Raw genomic sequence first — 24,960 nt, 5'->3', positions numbered from 1 at the left:
TGCTTTAAACGGCATTCGAAAAAGTTTTTTGAAGTTAAATGTCCAGTCATGTAAACTTAATCTTTCACCCTCATATACACTGATAGATCTAAACATCTTTGGAAACCATTATTTTTTCTATTTAGTAATACTCAACTAATTAATTTGCACATACATTTTGATTTGATGATTCTGAGTTTAGGAATTTACCCTGCAAATACTGTCAAATGAAAAGGCAGGGACAAGCTACAAATAATGTCTGCTAAAGCACCACTGCATTATCCAGAAATTTTAAACATCTTAAATGATCATCAGCAGACAACTGGTTAAAAAAAAATTATGACATAGCTATATAATGGGCTATTGCCTGGTCTGTTTTTTTTTCTATAACAATATTTATATATAATAATATACTAATGTTAAAAATCCTCCAAGATCTACTGTTAAGTGATAAAAAGTAAGTATCTATGCCACCATTTGTGTTAAAAAACAAAACATATGTACATATATATACACACATATACACACATTCGTACTGATCTATGTATACTGCATGTGCATACCTGTATGTATGCATATGTATCAAAGAGGGACATCCAACGAATTGAAAATATACTCATTTATGACATCAGTTTTACTGTATTTTATGGCAAGTGGATAAAGAATTCACCTACAGTCCAGGAGACGTGGGTTCGATCCCTGGGTTCGGAAGATCCCCTGGAGGAGGACATGGCAACCCCCTCCAGTATTCCTGCCTGGAGAATCCCACAGACTGAGGAGCCTGGAGGGCTGCAGTCCATGAGGTCGCAAAGAGTCAAACACAACTGAGTGACTCAGCATACATGCATAAAGCCATAGCACATACATGATAAACTTTCTTGAATGAATGAATTCCCTTTAAGCTTTTCATAAATCCATTTCCCAGTGTGTTCCTCTTCCTTTTGAAAACTTGACCCCAAAATGTCATCTAATTTTTTCTCAGACACTTTTTATTACCAATTTAACACTGTGCTCAGATAATTTGAGAAAGCTGGTCAGGAATAACCATCATAAAGGTAATTCCTGCTTAAAGACTTTCACACAAAACTATTCTGGGATACAACCAACGGGGCAGACGTTCCAGAGAGAAACGTTTTTGGACGGTGATTATTTAATTACGAGGTTAAAAAGGCACATGTCGTTCTGTGCTCACACAAAGGCGATAGGGTTTCACCCTTGTCCACACTCCCACACAGTAGCGCTGTGGCATGCCTCTCCACGGATGTAATGTGAACCCAACTCCTCTGCTCGGTCTGCTGGTAAAACGATAGGGACCATCAAATGGATTAAATGTATTCCTTCACTCTATTACCCTTTAATCCTAAAATAAGCAGTACTAAACACATTCCAAAACAGGACATGCACTTTCTCAGAGGGTGAAATCAGTGCTACATGATGACATTCCTGAGTTGGCCCAGGTTATTCCTCGATAGATAACAGTGCATATTCAGAGAGCAGTTGACCAACAGGAAAAAATTACTCTCTTTAATACCTATTACCACCATGAGTCATGCACTCTAAGAACTTACAAAACGCCAAGATTTCAGATGAAGGCATCCCTGCCTCAGAACAGTGTATTCTGGAACAGCACACCTGCCCTTACCAAGAACTCCTAAAATTAAAAGGACAGCTTGGGTTATCAACCACTGAAAATACAACATACATCCCATTGTTATAGTCCTGTTGGCTTGATATGTGGCTGTAGATGACTGAAAATTCAAAATAATAATGGCTTAAACAAGATGAAAATTATCTCTCATGGAAATACAGTCTGGAGTTACACAGTCCAAGGCTGTGCTATTGTCTCTGTGGTCATCAGGGACCCAGGCATTGCATGTCATATTCTGCCTTTTACAACAGAGGGCTTCTACCTCATGGTCCAATGTAGTTGCTTGAGCTCCAGCTCTCACATCCACATTCCGGTGGACAAGAAGTCAGCAAAAACGGTACATGCTCTCCTTTCAAAAGTACTTTCCAGAAGCTGTACTTACTATTTTTATTTATATGCCTTTGGCTAGAGCTTAGTCAATGGCAATCCCTAGAAGCAAGGAGGGCTAGGAAATACTGTCTTAATATATTTGCTGGACAGTATTTTGAAGGTAATGGTTCTAAGGAGTAGACAAAGTACATGAGGAAAGTAGCAGTGTCTATAACATTGAGGAATCACAAAAGAATCATACATATCTTCTATTTTCTTGAAATACATAACTATACATTCCTTTCTAGTGGGCAAGGGAATTTAGCTTATGGGCTTACAGATCCAGTACCATAAAACACACCTATAATGGATCTTCTTCAATTCCCAGTGCAGGTTTTCTCTTATCCGGTTGGTTTGTCTTTTTTTTTTTTTTTTTGGTGGTGTTATTTGTTGCTTGTTTTTTGAGGTGTTTTTTTTAAAGTAGTGTCAGAACTTAAAGGTGCTGTCAAAAAAAATCTAAGTCATTTTACAATTTCTGCCTCTCTCCCAATATTTTTAAATTGTTTCAGGTCATTTCCAAGCACTCAGCTTAATTTTCATATAAATAACTCTTCTTTCTTCTCACATTCATATGTCATGGGTTTATGTAGGTAACTTAACTACAGTAGCAGGTGTAACTGGCAATAAGTAGTGTAAGAAACAAACAAATTCACACTTGGCAGATATACGATTCTACACCACCACAACCAAAGCGAGCAGAAGAGTGCGAGCATCCTGAAAAGGGGACGCTTATCAGGCAAGCGGATTGAGTGAAAAATTTCTGTTCTCTCTCCTTAATTTCTTCTTGTCCAAATCTCTTCAGTTGACTATCTGAGCAGGAAAACCCTTGCAATACTATCACCATGTATTAACGATGGGGGGAGAGAGAAGGGCTTCCTATTCTATAATCTCCCTCAATATATAGATGAGGGAAACTGAGGTCCAGAGAAGTTTCCAAACATCGGATATGTACTAAGCACTTCCCAAAGGCACCTGCTGCCTCCAAAACTTTTCACTGCTTCTCACTGGGGAAGAATGGCATTGGCATTGGAGGCAGGACTACCTGCATTGTGATGGTACAATCTCACAGACCACAGAAGAATTTACATCTCAGTCCCCAGGCCTCTAAAGGCCACAGGCAACACTCCTAAATCGTCATGACAGGAAAAGAGAAAGATACCCATTAGTGGTGCAATGCCCACATCCCCAGACACAGAGGTGATTTCTGATGCTGTGGATTTGGTAGTCTTTTACTCGGTCTTTCTTGTCATCTCTTGGATCACACTAGCACAGCTATGGGTCTTGTTCATACCCATAGACAACTCCAAATCCTAAGGAATCTTAAAAGGCCTTTTAATCTTCTTGATAGAAGCCAACAAAGCTTAGCCCAAAACATGAGTATGCATACTGTTTTAATACTTCTTAGGAAAAGAGATGCTATAGTTAATTGAATATAGACATCACAAACATTTTCTAAGAGCTACTTATACTAGACGCACAAATAAATGGAAACATAAGAACATTACTATGAAAACAAATTATACCTTCTCAAACACCTGCCTAATGAGATCAGTTGCCCAATTTTCTAATGAATCATTTCATATTTTTATTAGAGCTGTTTTCATATCTTAAAAAACTAGGCCTCTGTCTCTATCCTATCTGTTCCAATTTTTTTTTCAATTTTGTTTTGACAATTTTTAAATTATTTCATGTCAAAATAACTCATCTTCCTTGACAACATCTGGGATTCCTATCATCCATCCATTTATTCATTCAGTCAACAAATTCTGGTAGGTTTTTTGCTGCACACTAGATATTTTTCTGGGTATTAGAGAATTGAACAAAGGAAACATGGAACAAAATATCCTCATGAAGTTTAAATTCCCGTGGAGCTAAGGCAACTTAATTCTAGGGTGAGAACAAAAGCCAGATAATCTATTAAAAGTATAATGTCAGGTGCTAATAAGTGCTCTGAAAAAACAAAGAGTTAAGACGAAGGGAAAAGGAAGGGATCTGAACACAATTTAAAGATGATCACGGAACACAAGCGTGAAGGGAAGAGAGATCTGGAGGGAAGCAAGAGAAAAAACTGATAGGTATGTAGGGGGCTGGTCCTGGAGGATGTCCAGGCAAGGGCAGATGCCCTAAGGTGAAACTATGCCTGTGTTTGGGGACCAGCAGGGGGTCAGCACTGCAAGAGAGGAGGGAGTAAGAGAAAAAGGAAGAAGGAATATTTGAATTTAGATATGCTTTTCACTTTCCCAATTTGTAAAAGCATTTTTCCATAATCAAATGTTCTTTACACTGAAAAGTTTTGGATTAATCTTTTCATTCCAAATGAAAAGCTGCTCGTCCTAGCACCATTTATTGAATCTTTTCCCCACTGCTTTTAAATACATATCACCTTTATCACAGATCATCATCTTAAAATACCTGGGTTGATTTAGGGAGATATCTGAGTTTCTCGTAAAAAATCCATTTCTGCTCTAGTAACGTACCGTTTTCCTTTATATCGCTTTACAATGTATTTTACTATCTGGTTGGGCTCAGTTCAGTTCAGTCGCTCAGTCGTGTCTGACTCTTTGCGACCCCATGAATCGCAGCACGCCAGGCCTCCCTGTCCATCATCAACTCCTGGAGTTCACTCAAACTCGCGTCTATAGAGTCAGTGATGCCATCCAGCCATCTCATCCTCTGTCGTCCCCTTCTCCTCCTGCCCCCAATCCCTCCCAGCATCAGGGTCTTTTCCAATGAGTCAACTCTTCACATGAGGTGGCCAAAGTACTGGAGTTTCAGCTTTAGCATCATTCCTTCCAAAGAAATCCCAGGGCTGATCTCCTTTAGGATGGACTGGTTGGATCTCCTTGCAGTCCAAGGGACTCTCAAGAGTCTTCTCCAACACCACAGTTCAGAAGCATCAATTCTTCGGCACTCAGCTTTCTTCACAGTCCAACTCTCATACCCATATATGACCACTGGAAAAACCATAGCCTTGGAAAAACCATAGCCTTGACTAGACGGACCTTTGTTGGCAGAGTAATGTCTCTGCTTTTTAATATGCTATCTAGGTTGTCTGGTTGAGCTAGAACATTTATCTTTAGTCATCTTCATGGATACCAGACCTTGGCTGGTTCTACTTTCCAGCTGACAAAAGAGCTCAAAAACCACTTTATTAACTTTATTAAATTTCATGGCCTCTACATGACAGGAAAGAGGAAGAAACTAAGATTATACGCAAGCTTTTGTGGGGGTGGGGCCTTCTTTACAAACTAAATTCCAAGTGCTCTACATCAATACCAACCAGGTAATAGTAACCTACATTGTTTCTTTGTGATAAGAAAACGTATGGACTAGTAAACTGGACAGTCATTTAAATCATGTTTATCTGGTCTGATAAATGGATGTGACTATAAGTCCTGGAGAAGGGCTACAGTGTTGACCTGTGGTTCTCAAAGTATTTGGACCAGTAGCAGCAACACCTAGTTTCTCTTGCCCGGAAAATCCCATGGACGGAGGAGTCTAGTAGGCTGCAGTCCACGGGGTTGCTAAGAGTTGTGTCACTTTCCCTTCTCCCTTTCATGCATTGGAGAAGGAAATGGCAACCCACTCCAATGTTCTTGCCTGGAGAATCCCAGGGACGGAGGAGCCTGGTGGGCTGCCGTCTGTGGGGTTGCACAGAGTCGGACACGACTGAAGCGACTTAGCAGCAGTAGCAGCAGCAAACTTAAATTATTAGGTGATCAGATATTCTAATCATCTGCTGATATCTAATGAATGAGAAACTGAGGAGAAAGGGGAGCAACCCTCCAGTTGATTCTGATGAATACTGAACTGTGAAAACCACGGTTTAGAGTCTTATTATAAGATACTTCCAGAGCCAGGCACATACTGTGGGGTTTAAGAGTCCAAACTACAGTCGGGGTTGTAAGATCTAACCTTGGTTTGAGTACTCACTAGCTGTGTAACCTCGGGAAAAGTAACTCACTCTTGCAGCCTCTCAGTTTCCTTGTGAAAACAATGTGGATAGTGCTGTTTCTGTCAGAACAGGTTTCAAGAATTAAACAGGAAGACAAGAAACGTGCTTAGAATATACTATGCCCTAGTCCATTGTTAACGTTCCATTCATGATAGCTAACATGATGATAAAAAATCATAATCTGCTTTCAATTTATTTCACATAATTTATTCTGGAAAGCCTAGATCCATTCATGCTGGATTTGACAGAAATCAGGGAATGAGGGAGTACAATTAGTGTTATAATTTTCTTGATGTTATTTACAGAGAAATGATGGGGAGTAGGGGTGGGTGGGGGGTACTGACTGAGGGAGGGGTAGAGGAAGTCATCTCAGGCAGGGTTTTGTGGGGCTGATTTCTAGGAGGATGAAAAATTTCCTTTTCTAAAGAAGCTCACTTTTTTTCCCCTTTGCAAGTGAATCAATTACATAGCCTAGACATTAATTAAAAGGTCCTAGGGCAAAAAGCACTTCCCACAAATAACTGTCCACAGACTACCAGTTCATTTCCTATACATCTCCCTGGCAAAGCCCAACAAAAGCTCAAAGAAGATGGATGGACTTCATAGGATGACCCGGGGGTCAGCTGATTCAGACAGCTGAATTCATCAATATGGGCAGCAGATTCCGTCTCAGAGAGCCATCCACGAACAGCAGCTTGTACAGCCCCCTCCTGCTGCAGATATTTAACTGGCCCAGGAAAGACAAGTAAGGCATAGTCCCCACAAAGGTGCCCCACAGTCAAGGACCAGCCCTCCCACACCACTGTCGTTTCACAAAGAACACATTTAGAAAGCCCAAATTGGACATACTGCTTAAGAATATGAAATTACATATGTTTTAAGATATATTAACTATATATCTAATATATAACTATATATTTAACTATATATATTAAATGTATATTATATATGTATATATACTGTAAATATATATATATGCTTTATTTCCAGAATTATTACAATGGGTCGAATAGTGGTCCCTTCAAAGATCCACCCAAATCTCAAAATGTGATCTTATTTTGAAAAAGGTCTTTGTAGATGTAATTAAGTTGATGAGATCATCGTGCCTAAATGCAATGACAAGTCCTTAAAAAGGGAAAAGGCCAGAAACACAGAGGAAGAGAAGGGAGCGATACTTCTGAAAGCCTCGAAGGCCAAGCACTGCCAAGAAGGTCCCCAGAGGCTAAGACAGCATGGGTGGATTCCCCCTCAGAGCCTGCACAGGACCAACTGTACCAACACCCTGACTCTGGACTTGCAGCCTTCACAACTGTGGGGCCACAGATTGTGTTGTTTGAAGCCACCCAGTCTGTGGGCAATTGTTTTGGCAGCTTTAGAAAATGAATACAACTAATCATACTCTACCATAAACAAACTAGACTAGAAGGGAATCACACCCTAAAGCTAAGAGATCTGTACTCAACCTCGTGTGAAGAAGATACTGCTATTTTTTTAAAATAAATCATTTGATTTTGTTCAATTTTCCAAGCTGTCTGCACTGCACACTTACGTAACAATTGGATCAAAATGAATTGTTTTAAATACTATTTACTATTTTAAGTAAATGTACCTGCCTGAAACTCTGCTCAGTGTTATGTGGTAGGCTGGATGCGAGGGAAATTTGGAGGAGAATGGATACGTGTATATGGACGACTGAGTCCCTCTGCCGTCCACCTGAAACTATCACAACATTGTTAATCGGCTCTACTCCAACATAAAAGAAAAAGTTAAAAATAAACCTGCCGTAAAATGCTATCACCATGATTCTGTAATTTTAAAAAAGTTATCCAAAATCCCTAGCTGCTGCTGCTAAGTCACTTCAGTCGTGTCCGACTCTTCGCGACCCCATAGACTGCAGCCTACCAGGCTCCTCCATCCATGGGATTTGCCAGGCAAGAGTACTGGAGTGGGATTCCATTGCCTTAGCAGTTGGACACAACTATTAATGGTTTTGTGTCCCAGAACCAAGGAAAATATGATTGTGTCCTTCCCTACGGCTTCAAATATTCAAGACTCAGGATGATGGAGAGTCTCCCAGTTATCTATTGTTTGCAAATTCAGGTCTTCATAAAGATGACCGAAGCCTGTCGCTATAATTTCCGAACAACTCAGCAAGTCGCTACAGAAGCTCCAAAGACCAAGTCATCAAGGATGCAAATGACAGGAGCGCTCCTGGGTGCCTAACTGCGAAACAAAAGACTTTGAGAAATTATATTATTAGAGTAATTGCACAGTGTCGTTGAAGAAAGAAAACACCTGCATTCTTCTAATAAGTCCCCCAGAGGCCTAATTCCTCAGCATGCAAACGTGAAGGACCTGCTCTGGATGTTATATGTACACATAATGAGTCAGCTTTAAAGAATTGTGAAGGCAGTTTCTGCATCATCAGGTAGTTTACCAACCTAAAATCAAATAACGCTCTCATTAAATGCCTTCTGACAGTCAGATGTGCTTGGGTCTGTCTTGCAGCATAGTGTGAGACTTAGTAAAGTAATGAGGAGCAGAAGTTCAAAAACACAGATCTGAAGACTGGATGATCATCTTGCTTATTTTCAACTTGCTTTGACCTCTGATTGGCTGAAGGGAAGTACTGCCAACTCCCTCCCTTGACTGAGCCCTCTGGTGGATGCTTCCTCTAGGAAACATGCAAATGCCATGTCTGAAGAATGCCCCCCACCGCCAGCTTTCACAAACTCCCCAGAGGCCCCAGTTTGACACCAAAGTTATCAACAAGCCGAATGGAGCCCCCTTTAATGTATGCTGATCTGATTAGAAAATTGCAAGGAGCCTTTTACTGGACATCGCATTATATTTAATGCAATTTCTCACCTTTCAGACACCCCAATAAGCTCAACACCACACCCTCTAATTTTATAGGAGTTCCACCTTCAAGACCCCAGCCTCAAATAAGCCAACTAGCCTAGGGTTCTTCTGATATCTGACAATAGTCTGATGTCATCCCCAGGCCAGTGAGAATATAAGATTCTGTTTTTGCCAAGGTACTGTTTTATATTTAGACCATGGGAGTCAAAATGAAAGAGCTTAACACTCTCTCTTTGTTAAAGAATTTGTGAACTCAAGCCCTCAAGACCTGGTTTCAAACCTGACTCCACTACTTATTATTTACATGACCTAGGACATTTCACCTAGCTTCCCCTGGGCTTCAGGTTTTGTTTTGTTTTTCCCCCCAGATTTAAAAAGGAGAAAATAAAGGACATGCATTAGAAAACTGTTCTGAGGATGACAAAAGAAGAAAGAAGCCAAGCACACAGCAGGTCCTCAATCACGTCAGCTCCAGCCCAAGAACATCTCTGGGACAGGGAGGGTTTAGCTGCTTAGATGTCAGGCTTAGCACAGACGTTGCCACCAAGTGGCACCTTTATCCCAATCTTCCATTCATAGCATCCTTCCCGTAGTACACATTCCTTACTCACTTCTTCAAATCAGTGGTCACAACATCAGATGACTACATGGCCAGCCAGGGATGTAACAGGTGATTCAGAGAATGTTGGGGACTGCAGAAAAATTTCAACAAGTGTATTCTATCTAGAAGGAAGCAAGGAATACGAGTTGCCACAATTTGTCATTGTTTTCACTATTTTTTCTTTATTCCAGAGGAAACCTTAAGTCTGAATTTTTATCCAAAATATCAATAGTTGGCAACTAATCTAAATTTTAAATGCTGTGTAGTATCAACAAGACATAGGTACAGTGCAGATTTCATCTCAGGAGTTTTCAGGGTATGATCTGGGTTCAGGTATTATGTAAATATCCTTGTTTCTCATAGCTTAGAAAAGGGAGCTTCTGCTTAAGGGACTGGTGATTGTGTAAATGGAAGTGTTTAGCATGGCACACTGAGCACCAAGGAAAAAAATCATACTTATCAAGCAGGCTAGGAGAAAATGAAGAAAGTATTGTCTTGATTATGTGTGGTTTTTACTTTGAACATGAATTTTCAAGAGTGCCTGGCACAAAAAAAAGACCCTTTGTAAATAAATACTGATCCCAGGGGCAGAGTTTACATGTTGTCTTCCTGTTACAGACTGCAACCTGTTTTTACAAACATCATATGCTCTTACAAACATCACAACTTCAAAGAGATTGTGAGGGTATAGGGTCCAATACTTCTAATTTTATTTAACCTAAAGTGTAAATATCCCCAGGTGAGTGTGCAATGAGCCATAGGATTCTGCTATTCCATCAGGAAGTCTAATTCCTTTAGAAGCTAAATCCTCACATCAGAGGGGGACTCCACTCTCTCTCTCCTGAGTTAAGGCTCTATGACAACGATCATCACCTCCATTTTTAGCAAATGAATGACTGTGGCTCATGGTGGGGAAGTGCCTTGTTCTGTCATATAATCTACAATGTCAGAGCCATGAACCCAGGTCTCTTGCTCCTTATCCAATTGTGTTTCCATTAAGCCTTCTTCCAACCAGAAACGGATATGAAGCCTATACATCATGCCCAGTGAAGCACAACACACACATTATCCCATTTAACACTCACAATAACCTCAGAGGATAACTTAGAGTAATAATAGTATTCCCACACTGAGAATACCAAGATTAGAAAACCAAGACAGGCTCAGAAAGGTTAAGTCACTTTCCTAAGAATACTCAGCTTATAAGAGGCAGAACCAAGACTACAGTTCCTACGAAGTATCTTCAAAGCCTGTCCCTTTAACCACTCAGCTAGAATGGGCACCTAGAAGCTCTCACGAGCTTCACAGAAATTTTTATGACACTGCCTGGAAATACTTATTTCTTCCCAGAAATCAATGCCCATGGTTCTCCCATATACAACACAGGCTGATCTTTTGATACTTTTGATGTCAAAATTCCCTTTAGGAAATGTTCCCTCAGTTCACGGGGAATTCCCTCTAGGATATTCATTAATTACAGGGTTAAAGGATAATCTTCCAGCTTTCTGAATCGAGAGACTGCAAAACAAGTCATTCGATTTCCTTTATCCACCAACCTTCAACAACAGAAGCATATGAATGGCGCTCTTTCAATAGGCTATGAGTATCACTTCGAGGGTTAAAGACAAGAGTGTATCTTGAAAACAAGATGGTGATCGATGCCACGTGTTCTCTCACTTTTCATCAGGTATAAATTGTTACTCGGGGGGATTAAACAAGGTTACTTGCCAGGTTGCTCCGTAAGCGATATGCGTCAAAGTTTCACCTCGAAGAAAACACACAAATATAGTCCAATTTTTTAAAAAATGGGGGTGAAAGCTGGCACCATCTCTTTAGAAGACCATTTGACAAGAGCTCCACATCAGCATGTCATAGCACAAGAAGATCTACTGTCATGAGCTATATGATAAAGAACAAGGGAAAACAGCTGAAGCAGCCACGAACCAAAGACATTTAACTCAATGATAACCCATATACTGGATTCTAAAAGCTAATAAATATATTAGATCTTTATATCATTTATATATTGACATATAAAGATGTCCATGAAGTATTGCCAAGTATGAAAAAAAGCTATAAAAGACCACATGTAGAATGCATATTTTCTACAAGATCTTAATAACTAATACATTAAATTTATTAAATAATCTTAATAAATAGATGATGATAATTTGAAATAAAACACCAAACCATAAACAACATATATCTCCAGATGTAAGGTGAGTAAATAGTTTATACTCTGTATAGAGCCAGCTAGGAAATACTGGATTGGCCAAAAAGTTCATTAAGGTTTTTCCATAACATTTTATGGAAAATCCTGAAAGACCTTTCTGGCTAACCTAATACTTTCAGTTCTGTGCACCATGAGGGCTGTCTCAACTATTCAATTCAGCTATTGTCAAAGCAGCCATGCTGTCGTTTAGTCGCTGACTTGTGTCCGATTCTTTCCAACCCCATGGACGGTAGCCCACCAGGATTCTCTGTTCACAGGATTTCCCAGGTAAGAATACTGGAGTGGGTAGCCATTTCCTCCTCTAGGGGATCTTCCCAACCCAGGAATTGGACCTGTGTCTCCTGCTTAGCAGGAGAAGGCAATGGCACCCCACTCCAGTACTCTTGCCTGGAAAATCCCATGGACGGAGGAGCCTGGAAGGCTGCAGTCCATGGGGTCGCGAAGAGTCGGACACGACTGAGCGACTTCACTTTCACTTTTCACTTTCATGTATTGGAGAAGGAAATGGCAACCCACTCCAGTGTTCTTGCCTGGAGAATCCCAGGGATGGGGGAGCCTGGTGGGCTGCTGTCTATGGGGTCGCACAGAGTCGGACACGACTGAAGTGACTTAGCCTCCTGCTTAGCAGGCAGATTCTTTACCACTGAGTCACCAGAGAAACCCAAAAGGAACCATAGATGAAACTAAATGAACAGGCACGGCTGTTTTCCATTCAAACTTTATTTATGGACTTGAAACTGAAATTTCAAGTAAATTTTATGTGCCGCAAAATGTAATTCTGATTTTTTTTCTGGCAACCATTTAAAAATGTGAGGACTATTCTTAGCTACAAGGCTATAACAAGACAGCAGAATGATTTTGTTCTACTGGCTGTGATTTTCGGATTCCTGCCTTCGAAGGTAGGATTAAAGGTTTTCTTCTCTCTGCTACATATTCTTCATATGTGTGTGTGTACATGTATGAATGTGTGATGTTTTAAATCTTTCTATAATAGCCATGTCTTATTTCAAAATCAGAGCTAAAACAGCCACAATGGGATGAACTTATATATTTCCTCAAGAGAAAAACCTATTTAGGTGTTTCAGGTTCTATCAGGCATATTATCAAATGCCCAAGACATAAGTAAGGTAAGACAACCAGCTTTCTTAGCTGGTAAGTATCTTTCCCTACCTAGAGGACTGCGAGCATGTCTTATGCACATGTGCATTACACAGACATATGCACACGCACCCCACCTCCTTTTCCCCCACTTCTCTTGGCACATCAATTGACTGAGTGTTTTTCCTCCCCAAGCCAAAAAAAAAAAAAAAAAAATCCAGTGGAAACCCATTTCTTAGCCAAATTACAACCCACTAAAGGAAAGCAGGCCGGCATCTCCCCAAATTACTGCCCCAATCATCAATCGACACAATTACCAGGGCAACAAAGGAAAGACGCTGTTCGAGGCACAGTCTTGGCTGACCCAGTGAGCGCTGCTTCGGGGGCGCGGTCACTCAGAGTCCAAGCATCCTGCCTGGAAAGGCAGCCCTTGTCCCCAGACTAACCGCTCTGCATAATTAAAACGACTTCACAAGGCTACTACTGCTCTGGGCTTTCCGTGTCAGCCGCTCATCAAAGTGCAACTCCAGGAGGCTTGTTCTGAAAGCCCGCCTTTTATTGCGAGAGTCAAATCTACATTTATCAGCAAAGCTGAAACGTTAAAGGGATTACAAGGAGCTTACAATCCACTGGAGGTTCATTGATCTGGTCTTGCAAGCCTCATCTCCACATGCCCTTTAGAAATGGCTGTAGTCTGTTCCCTGGTTTTCGGTTGCCTTTGATTTTTTAGCACCATTCTCATCCAGGTTGAAGGGGATGTTTCCTCCAGCCCTGAATCCAAAGGTTCTCAGAAATCTTTCTGCTAAAATTAAGAGAAGCTACTTGCATATTCCTCTAAGAGTGGTACAGGAGAACATTTTCTGTAAATGGACAGGTAGGAAATGTTTCTGGCTTTATAAACTGTGCACTCTCGCAAGTACTCAAGTCTATCATTGTAGCTCAGAAACAGCCACAGACAATACATTAATGCGTGGGAGTGACTTCGTCCAGATAACAATTTATGGGCACTGCAATCTGATTTTCAAAGAATCTGCATACGTCACGAAATAGCATTCTTTTTTTTTCTAACCATTAAAAGATGTTAAAACCATGCATGACTTCTGAGTCATACAAAATAGGCAAAGGGTCTGACGTGCCCAGCAGGACCTAGGTGCCAACTCCTATTCAGAGTATGGTCCTGGACGAGCAGCATCAGCATCACCCAGGAGCTTGTTGAAAAATGCATCTTAGTTCCCTGCCCTGGAGCCTGCTGAATCAGAATCTGCATTTGGACAGGATCCCCTGGTGATTCACATGCCAGCCAAGTCTGAGAAGTCCTAGCCCAGAACACAGAATTTTGAAGTCAGAGATGGTTGGAATAGCATTGACTGGGGACTGAAGAACCTTACGCAAGCTGTGAAACCTGAGACTCACTTTCCTTATATATTAGAAGGGGTATAAATAATTGCACCCAGCTCCAAGGACTGTTACAAGGGAAAGATTGGAAGGATGGGAAAATAGGTCCCCGAAAGCAACTGGAATATTGGTGACCACAATGAGCCAAGATTACACCCATCAAATGAAGACCGCTTGTGTGTTGCCAGTTACTGCCACACAGCAAAGTCGGCCCCATGCTACCACAGCTTGGGATTCTTTAAGAGAAGCTGGAAACCTGGCTGTTAATGTCAGAAAAAGTCCCCCGTTTAATGCAATGTGCAGACCACACAGAACCCACCTGCAGGCTGGGTATGAGTCGAGGGCCTCTAGTCTGTGACCTCTTCCTTAGAACAGAGAAGTCACCGGGGCAGACAGTCACAGAGAAAGCAGGCTGGGTGTTAAGAGCCAAATCTGAGCTTCATTCTCGGTAGCCAGGAGACCTTGGGCCAATGATGGAACCACTCTGAGCCTCAGTCTCCTCGTTAGGAAAAGCATCACATCCACCTCCCAGGCTTTGGTGAGGATGTGACAGAAATGCACGTACAAACAGGGAGACACACTTTTGGACAGAGTAAGCGTACAGCCTGGTCGCTGCTAACAGTTGCTTTGGTATCGCTATTCCTCAGTGCCTAGGCATTCAAAGGGCAAACCTTCACTGTCCAAATGGCTATTCCCCGCTCCCTACTCAACCTAGGTACAAACAAGCAAGTCCAATTAAGCCCTGCTCAGAGAGCTGTCTCATGGCACAGTATACTAAGTGCCTAGTTATTCATGATTTTCTCCTGGCCACAGTCCACAAAGATGCCTTAATCTTCCCCTTAATGAGAACTCATTCAGCAGCCCTGTCCCTGTGGGATTTGCCCTGGGCTGCCGTGAGGGGCTGCTTTTTATTTTTTTTGGGGGGGGGGGCAGATCACCTGCAGGGCACAGTGTTCACCTTTGCTCCCCAACTGCCCTACGTCGGGCGGAAGAGGGCGCTTTGGCTGACAGTTACAAACATTCTCTTCTCCAAGGCCAAGAAAATCTGTGGTTTTGTTATTTACTTTTTCTAAGAATTCCTAAAAATCCCCTCATTTGCCACCAAATGGTGTGGGTGATGCTATAATTGAAGGAGTATGATCCCTCAGGAAAATCTCCATAAAATATAACAGACTTTCACAGAACCTGAGGCAAATTTATCACACGCAGGAGCCCCAGAGGGCAGAGAGTGAGCTGGAGTAAGCAGTGCCAGGTGCTGTAATTCAGCTTTCCGCAATCTTTACCATGCACATGAATCAGCTGGGGACCCTGTTAAGGCCTGAAGCCAGATTCACTAAGTCCAGGGCAGGGCCCAAGACTCAGCATTTCTAACAACGCTCCCATGAGATGCGGGCACTGGCAGTTCCTGACCCAGGTTGAATCAACAGGACCCTCCTCCTTTGCTTCATCTCAGTGTCTGTGCAAATGCCACCTCCTCAGAGAGTCCTCTCCAGACCACCTTATCTAAAATGTAATTATTTGCTGAACAAGAGCAGGAACCCTGTCTGTCCTGTTCGCTCCATCCCCAGCACCTGTCGAGAGCCTGGCACAAAGCAGGCCCTCAAATATTTGTTCAGAGGCGAGATCCCAGCGTGAGAGCTAAGGAAGATGAAACTCAGGGAGCCTGAGTCTTCTGCCCAAGGTCACACAGCTAGGCAAAACCAGAGCAAGGCCACAGCCCAGCTCCCTCCGGACTTCAAAGCCCCAGCACGCCAGAAAGGGAAGCAAAGTTTGTTTACAACCCGCTTCCTCCCTAGAACTTCGGTGTTGAAGGCAGGAACCCAAGTCTGTTCTGCTTGATGGAGATGCCTGCGGTGTGGACGATGCCGGGGAGGGGGACCTTGTGGAAGCCACAAGAATAAATGAGGTCCAGGAATGGCAGTATTTAGGGTGTCGTGCTGCTTTGGAACAAGGAAAATTCACTCTCCATGAAACAGGCCAAAGGCAGTCTTTCCACTTTGTGTCAGGCCTTTCCTCCTATTCAGACGTGACTGTCTCTCCCAGGAGCTCAGAGATCTCCCAAGTCAGAGCACTGGAAAAGGAGCATGCCAGGGATTCCTAACTGCCCAAGAAGAATCTTGTGCCGTAACTCAGAAATGGTTCTCCTTCTTCTCCAAAAAGTCACCCAAGAGCATGCCCGTGAGGGAAAAGGGGCAAAAGGCAAGAAGCTGTTTCCTTTCCAGCCATGAATGGAAATGCCATAAAAACCCTATTCATGGAGGCTTTCGGCTGCTAGTGGGGAAACTGGGCATGAAAACCCATCCCAGCCTCATGAAAGGCTCTCTTTCCAAAAGAAAGACTCCATAATGGGCTGAAAATAAAACACTTGTTTTCCCCTCACCAAACCAGCTGGGTTAACATTGCTGAAAGTTCTGCAAGACGCAGAGATCCTGACAATCTGCAGTGACCAGCAGATCCCACAACCTCTAGTGAGCTCGTTATGCTTCCTCCCAGGCACTAGCCGAGAGGAAGCTCAAAATAACTGACAGAAGTAGCTAATATATATTGTATGCCTGGTATGGGGCAAACGATGTGTTTTCAATATCTGGCTTAATCCCTACAATAAAGCTGTGAGGAAAGTATCATTATGATGCCCATTTAACTGGATAGGAAAACTGAGACCTAGGGAGAATGACTGGCTGGAAGTCAGATTGGAAGCAGGGGACTCTGGCTACACTGTACCACTGCCCTACAGGCCTCTGATCAGAAGTTGTCCTAAAGGCTCCAGAGTAGGGGAGGAGCCAGAAATCACTCTCCTGTTCATCACTCTGCCTTCCCACCCCCAGTGGAGCAAAGGATGGATCAAACAGGAAGTGATCAGTAGTGCTGTCACACTGGATTTGCCTGACAAAATCAGGCTTCCACATGTATTCCCACATATCACCCCTTTCACATTTGGGACATACAAGGGGCCAGTCCAGAGCCACCTACTGGGACTACAACATCAGCGGGACTGATGGAAGCCTATGTCTGCCCATTACATATTTATAAGGTCACCAGGCCTTGCATCCGACACAGAAGTTATTAAATGCTCGGGAGCCATAAGGGCTGCGCTCAGTGCCCTGAAACAAAGGCAAAGAGGCTGCCAGCCCATCAGAGGCAAGAACAAAAGCATTTAATTTCTGAAGGAGCCGGCTGGGAGCTTCTTTAGAACTGGGTGCCCAGCACACATGACCAATTGGGAAAAAGAAGAGAAGCACAAACAGAATGAGGGGGGGAGGGTGGGAATCAAAGCAGGCTTTCTCCCTAGTATCCAGAAACAGCCTTCTTCAAAGGGGCATGGGGGGAGTGGGGGTGAGGGAGGAAGATGCATTAAGCAAAGAGAGAACGGGTTACAACACTGAAGAATTTTGTCCTGTCCCCAGTTTTGCCTTTTCATGAAGTTGCCAAGAAGAACCTCTCCCTTCTCTTTGTATTACCAGAGCCTGTCAGCCTGCACCCTAACTTTTCCCCGCCAGAGCCTCAGCAGCCAGATGTACTGGGAGGGCACCCAGATTCCTTGTCCCCCAAACATAATCATTCCAATCCAGGCTGGGGCTGCCTGGAAGTCAACATTCACGGCACATTAATAAGAAACATCTGGCCACCGAAGAGGGTTGACACAGCACAGGCGGGCAGTGGTGGGTTTGCGGTTAGGACCCAGAGTTACAGAGGCTGAATTAAAAACACAATTGGAAAACACCAGCTAGTCCCAGGAATCCCACATATGCAGTACTGTGGCACTTGGAAAAACTGTCCTGCCTAAATCGAGTCATTTGGTACAGAGTGACTTAGACTCACAGAGGGTGGTACAAGAGACCCCAAACTCTCACATTAGGGAATTGCAGCCAGAGCTGGGCCCTTCTGCATCCACAGTGTCTGGCCGCCACTTCCACCTTCAATATTTGTAGCAGATGTAGTCCCTCTCTTAAAGGAACAGCCTTTGCATTCTTTCCATGTGACTTCAAGTGCATTTAAAAGGCAAAAAATGCACATGTGTGCATATATACACATATGTGGATTTATCTGTGCAGCTTCCCCCTGCAGTGGTGCTGTCTCCAGGAATCCCACATAAGGGGTCCTACCTCCATTTATGCAAGGCAAACCCCGGGCACTGGTCACCACAGGCATTACATGGCTGGCCTCTCTCAATCCGCCCCAGTCCGGTCAACTTCAAAACAAAAAGACAACACAAGCATGTTTCCACCACCGGGCTTCCTCCAGAGCCCCACTTGTGTCCCAGGCAGGACGGCCTGCCTTGCTCACCCCATCTCCTCTGATTCTACTTCAAAGCTCCTCTTGACGTTGGGGGATTTAGGGCAAGCGCTGCAGGGCCCGAGGGGTGGTCTCCCGCCTGGGGACGGCTGTGCGGACCCAGTTCGGGCTGCCTCTGGCGTGGGCACCAAGCCACTAAGAAATGGCCCTGGCTGGGGCTTTGTCTCCCCTAGACACCTTGGTCACGGGTTTCTAAGAAACAAAAGCAAGACCTTTCTGCTCCCCGGAGTCCCCGAGAGGCGACCATTGCGTGCTCTCCTTGAACCAGACTGACTGATGCTCCCGGGAAGGGAGCAGAACGGGACACCCCCCTAAAACCGCCCCAAAGTCAGGTTCACGGCTAGAGCTCCAAGACGCTGGATGCTGGGGCTTGGGTACGGGGATTCTGACCTGTCTGAAGGGAAGGGGCAAAGGAGAGGGCTTCCCTGGGCGCCCCCGGATTGTGACATTCAGGGTCACGGTTCCCAGCCCGGCTTTTCCCGGGATTGGGGATCCGGACTTAAAGCCTTCAGCCCTTACGAGCGCTCCCGCGCGCCCGGGCCGCACCCCCGTTCGCGGGGCCGGCTTACCTGGGGCCACAGGTGCGCAGCCGCGGGTCGGAGGGAGCCTGCACAGGGGCGCTCGCGGCGGGACGGGGCACCCGGAGACTGGTCCCGCTCGGGCGGGGGACACTCACCGAGCGGCTGGAGAGTCTTTTCCGGGAGCTCCGGCTGAACATGGCCGGGCGCCTCCTGCACGCAGCGCCGTCCGTTCGTCCGTCCGCACCGCGGCCGCGAGGGCGGGTCGCCTGGGCGGGCACCCTCGGCGGCCGGTGGCCTGTCTCCGCCTCGCTGCCCCCGGCTGGCTCCGCAGCGCACGCCTGGCCCTCCTCCCTCGCCCCTGCCTCTCGCCCTCCCGCCCGCAGGTCCCTCCCTCTCTCCCGGCATCCCCCCGCCCTCCCCGGGTTCGCCCCGCGGTCCACGGGCCCTTCCCATCCCTCCCGGCGCGCGCCCAGCTGTGCTATTTTCTCCGGTTCCCGGCTTCCCGCCGGCCCGCCAGGGCCAACTCCCTTCCCTCACCTGGGCCCGCCTCCCCTCAAGGCTCTTCCCTCACCCTCGCCGTGGAAGTTAGGGGCAGGGGACACCTCCAGGTCCCTCTCCTGTAGCCGGGCTATGGGCGGGGGCGGGAGGGGGGGTGCCGAGGAGGGAAGAGGGGGGAGTTTTTAAAATTAAAACATAATTTCCCCACAGTAAAAATCACCCATCTTAGTGCAGAGTTCTGGCAGTTTTGATTAATTCACACAGACTTCCAACCACCAGCATAATCAAGGTACACAACAGTCCCATTACCCCCAAAATGGACTATTTTAAAAGTTTGTAAAACTTACATATAATCTACTTCGTATTTACTAAGTGTTGGTAGAGGAGGAGAAGGATGAAAAATGGCCCTATCTATTTCTACCCTCATTAAGTAATCACATACAGGGCAAGCTTGAAACCCCAGGGCCCATGTGCTCATTCTCTTGCTAGCTAGCCTTCTTCCTGAGTTCTTTTTGCTTGTCTCCTTACTATCCTAAAGGAAGTCAGTCCTGAATGTTCATTGGAAGGACTGATGCTGAAGCTGAAACTCCAATACTTTGGCCACCTGATGCAAAGACCTGACTCATTTGAAAAGACCCCGATGCTGGGAAAAACTGAAGGCAGGAGAAGAAGGGGAAGACAGAGGATAAGATGGATGGCATCACCTACTCAATGGACGAGTCTGGGTAAATTCTGGGAGTTGGTGATGGACAGGGAGGCCTGGCATGCTGGGCCATGGGGTCGCAAAGAGTCAGACACAACTGAGCGACTGAACTGAACCTTATCAATATATTAAAAAAAAAAAAAGATACAACAAGAGTACTGACCTCACAGCATTGTTGAGAGAAATGAATTAAGACACCTTAACAGTTTTACACGTTATAACAGGAGCCAACTGAGGGCTCATTTAAAGATCATTTGTTAAAAAACAGAAGATTGCAAGCCATAGTGTCCACTTGGCATGGATATTTCAGCTCAAATACCATCTCCCTTTGAGGCAGGAGATAGATGGGCCACAGGCTCAACAGTTTCTCCCCTGTGGACAGAAACTCCATAAAAGCAGGATGATGGAGGAGGCTGGACCATGCCCAGGTAAGAGATAAAAGACTACATATTCCTCACTCTTGAAGTTAAGGAGGCCTCCCTGATTACACATGCGCTGAAAGGTCCCTCAGAGGTTAGAAGGAAGGGCGGCGTCACTTCATAGTAAGTGATAACGACTACCCATAGGCCTCTTCACTAGAATCCAGCTTGGCTAAGAGGTGTGCATGCCCACAGGGGAGGATCCTGAGATAAGCCAAATACAGACTCAGAACCAGGCAAATCAAAGCGACTGGCCAAAGGAAACCTGGAAGAAATGCCCCATAAAAGTGACTCAGACTATCACAAAGGCGAGACTCTCTCTCAGTCCAGCCGTGTGTCCAACCACACGTATTGTACTTTAACTTATTTCACTACTTTTCATCTTTGTGGGAATTATTTTACGCAAAACTGAAGAGCTAGGGCCTTGTCACTGACTGTGGTTTAGTGGCTAAGATTTGGAACTCTGCCACAACTTCACCTCAGTCTCTGGATGGGGAACTGAAGTCCCATTTCAAGATGCTGCAGGTTGAGGCCATCTGAGATCACTTCAAGAGAACCTTCCTGACCCCCTATGGTAACATCTCTCACACACACTCCCTCATATGGCACATAGCATATGATAAAATGATCTCATTTACCTGTTTGTTAAAAGAAGACATTCTTGTCCATGTCAAAAAGATAACTCTCCCAGTTTAGTATTTTTCCAGGTGAGACATTGAACTTAAGTGAAGAAAAGCAACTTGCCTGGGGTAAAGTAGCAAATTAGTGGCTAAGCCAGTCTGCCTATACCCCAAATCCAAAACAACAGAATAACACAGCTTATAAATATGTATATATCTATCTATCTCCTCTTTGTGTGAGGTATGTATTAGCTCAAGGGCAAGGTTTGTTTTGAGTTCCAGACTAGTGTGTGAAGCCAGTGAGGTCTTTGCCTGAGAAGCAAAATTTACAGGGGCACCCACAAACTCAGTCATCAAGATTTTTAGGCAATAATGTAAGAGGTCAGAATTAATACAAAAAAGTCCATAATGAACAGAATGTCATTTTAAAGATAGGATCCTACCCTACATGCACACATCCTTGTCTGAGTCATCTCATCCTAATCCTAGCCCTGGGAAAAATGCTTCAAAAATCAATTGCCTCAACAATCGACTCCCTTCTATGGCATTTTCTACTTACCCACCAGCCACCGTCACCCGTGGAGGGTATGCTTGCAGAGGGCAAACTCCATGGCTCATTCCTCTCTTTAGTGCCCAGGCCTAGCAGGGGTCTGGCTCACTGTAAATGCCTCACATTTGTTAACTGACTAAATAGAAGGCAGTAGCTTTGGTAGGGGTGGGGGCAGGGAGCCTGAGCAATTCAAAGCCCAGTTATAATCAGTACTAGCCCAGGACACTCACCTAGCCTTCTCAGCGTGTGGCCACAAGCCATCTCTGCCCTGCACTGCAGGTGGCCTTGTGACTGGCAGAAGCAGGTCGGGAGGGCAGTGTTCACACGGTAGCTGTGGCCCATTTGCACTTTAATTATAAAGATGTTTGGCGAAGGTCAGTTAACAAAACCAGTGCAGTACAAGCTGCTAACAGATGGAGGGAATGATCTCCATTCAGAGGAACCAGCACCTTTTTCAAACTGCCTGGGAGGAACTACAGGGGCCAGGGCGGTACCCCTGCCCCATGTCTTGCTCCAGGGTAGGTGCAGGTGGTGGAGGAGGCAACGCCCTGGGGACACGTGGTTTGAGTTTTTCCAGATCTTGACTTTTGTTACTTGATCAAAGAGGAGAAAAGATGTACGTGGTCTCCACACTTTATCAGAACACACCACATGCACAAGACCCAATCCCACTCTACAAAGAGGGCGCCGAGAGTGTTTGCCCTCCCACCTGCCATAAGAGCATCTCTTTGTGGATGAGTCCCCCTGGGTCCGTCTCTTCAGGGCAAGAACAAGTTTTCCCAGAACTTATTTATAACACACCGGAGGCTCACTTATGAGCGGCAGTGTCTTACTTATCTATTCAACAACCACTTTATCTTGCTCAGGAAGATAAAGCTTAGTAACCCTGGAAGGAAAATATACTCTCACTGGCAGCTATACGTGAACAGTAGACAATTTTATTTTGCTTTATCACCGCATTTGCCCTTCACAGACATCTTTGATGTATGTTCCTTCTTCATCTCTCAAGGCAATACAATTACTAACAGAACTTGAAGAAATCATCCTCCAGAACTACTGACATGGGCAGATGCCTTTGCCGTACTATGAAGCAGAAATGCAAAACCAGTGTAAACTGTTGGGCTTTAACTAGTCTTAAAAGGCGTACATCAAGAAACTGGAAAGAAACACAAAATCTTACAATGGATTGATGGTGAAATGATATTTTTTTTTTCTTTTTGCCTTTTAAATGTGCATATGCTCATTTTATAGTCAGAAATGTAAACTTACTTACCTAGATTGAGAATTGTGTCCTTGTTGTCTGAAGCCTTCTAACATCAAATGTGAATCAAGTGAGGCAACGGGCTGTTTCTCTCTCCTTCTCTTGGTCTACATGTGTCTGTCTTTCGTATTTTGACTTTTACATTTTTTTCTTGTCTAAGGCTGTGACTATTAAACCAAGTGAAGCCACTGATGCCCTCTTCCTACACAACTGCAGGAAACCTCAGGGATCTGTCCACATAATACTGTCTAAGATAGAGAAGAACAACACAACATCTCAGCACGGCCTCACCCATGAGCATATTTCTTTCTGGTACTTCCTAGAAACAATTCTAAGTGTTTTAACAGGGCTAAAATCGCCATGAGCAGCAGCCAACACTTAGAAGCTCCGTCAAAGCATCTTCCTAATCAGAAGTCTACAAATAGTATTTTGAAAAAGACCATGTGAAGTCACGTGTGGTGAGGGTTTGGATGGAAGTAACTAGAGACACACTGCTCTCTTGCAGGGGGATTATATGAGACTTTTTCCTTTCTTCCCAATGCACATGCTTCTGAGGTCCACAAATTTTCTTGTATATACGAGCATGAAACTGACATAATAATCAGAAAAAATTAAATACAGAGAGAAGTGGAATAAAAAGTGTTGGCAGGCTAAATATTTCACAAGGCTTTAAATCATTTTAGATTTATCAATATAATCTAATATGTATAAAGCAAAAATGTTGGAAATGATAAAAAGTCCTACACTAGGCAGTCAACAGCTTTCTTTTTGAAAAGCCTTAGGATTCTGCAGAGACACTGGCCCAGCTTAACCTAAAATTTAAATTACAAAAAAAGCACAAATATGTGGTAAATGGATAGTCAGGACAGTGTTGTTTCTAAGAGGGAAAAGAAAAATCACACACAATCTAAATATTTGTCAGACAACCTGTTAAATAAATAGTAGTGTGTCCTTCCAATGGAATTCAACCCAGACATTAAAAATGAAGTTGTAGAACATGTATCTTGTTCCATTTGGAAAGCAGGTTATAAAATTAGCAATATGAGTTCTTATTTGCAAAAGATTTTGGGTACCTGTTACACTTTCAAAAATACACATATATTTGAATATTGAAAAGTCTACAGACTGTAATAAAAATAATACAAGCTGTGGTCAGTTGTTTTGAGGTTTCAGTTTCAAGTGATTTAATGATTCAGTTTCAAGTGATTTAATGATAAAGTTTCCCTTTTGCTCATCTAGTTTTTATAAAATAAGTGTACACTCCTTGTACGATAAATAAAGGTAAAAATATAAAATATATAAATAATTACATAACTTTTCAAAGTTCTAGAAGATTAGGAGGTTCTAAGTGGTAGAATATAGATGGTTTTTAACCTACCTATTCTGTTTCTATAACATGTATTGTTTTGAATTTGAAAATATGATGGATTTTAAATATGCACACATAATTGTCCTGTAAGACAAAGACAAATAGCAGTATGCTTGGGAAGAGGAATTTCAGGTTTTATGTCTTTGCAATTGTCTAAGTTTTTCCCCATGACATGTATGTCTTTTGTAATCACAGAAAAAAAATGTTTTTGTTTTCTTTTCTTCTAACACTCCCTTCAACCATGCACGTGAGGCTTTGTAATACTATATTCCTCGTTTTCCTAGTATCCTTATAAAAGCACAGAGATGCAACGCTGACTTTTTCAATGATCCCTTGCACTTAGATAGCAGTCTACTGTTTCCAAAGTACATTCATAAATATCAAATCCCAACCCCGAGACTCCCAGGAAAGGTAGAAGAGGAAACAGATGCTCGCCAAGGTGTGCGATCTGCCATCACCTTATGCTGTTAAGAGAGGTGGTTGCAGAAAGAATGAAGCCTAGCTCTGTTATCTCAGGTTCTCCTGATCTGTTCCTACCTTTGAGGATGACTTTCCATTAAAACTGCCTCTCTCCCACTCACACATC

General features: G+C 43.7%; 1 protein-coding gene across 3 annotated transcripts in view; it reads right to left on the bottom strand.

The window, feature by feature from the left end:
* Positions 1-24,960, bottom strand: part of PRICKLE2 (prickle planar cell polarity protein 2) — a 392,599-nt gene that overhangs the window by 323,547 nt on the left and 44,092 nt on the right. Inside the window, exons 1-2 of one of the 3 annotated variants that reach the window (XM_086367028.1) lie at positions 19,110-19,345; positions 18,244-18,329 (exon numbers count right to left, since the gene is read on the bottom strand). The exons of 1 other annotated variant lie outside the window; for it this stretch is intronic. In XM_086367028.1, coding sequence (XP_086223154.1) covers positions 18,244-18,329; positions 19,110-19,151 — 128 coding nt within the window. In that variant the 5' untranslated portion in view covers positions 19,152-19,345. Of the gene's footprint in view, positions 1-18,243; positions 18,330-19,002; positions 19,031-19,109; positions 19,346-24,960 lie in introns of those variants that run through there. One more of the 3 variants, XM_086367027.1, reaches the window with a different exon arrangement.

The sequence above is a fragment of the Bos grunniens genome, chromosome 22 (genome assembly GCF_055505025.1).
Source record: "Bos grunniens cultivar Pamir isolate PY7600 chromosome 22, Bosgru_T2T1.0, whole genome shotgun sequence".
In the NCBI taxonomy this organism is placed as follows: Eukaryota; Metazoa; Chordata; class Mammalia; order Artiodactyla; family Bovidae; genus Bos; species Bos grunniens.
The sequence above is the reverse complement of the archived record's forward strand: the minus strand, read 5'-3'. Positions and strand labels throughout refer to the sequence as shown.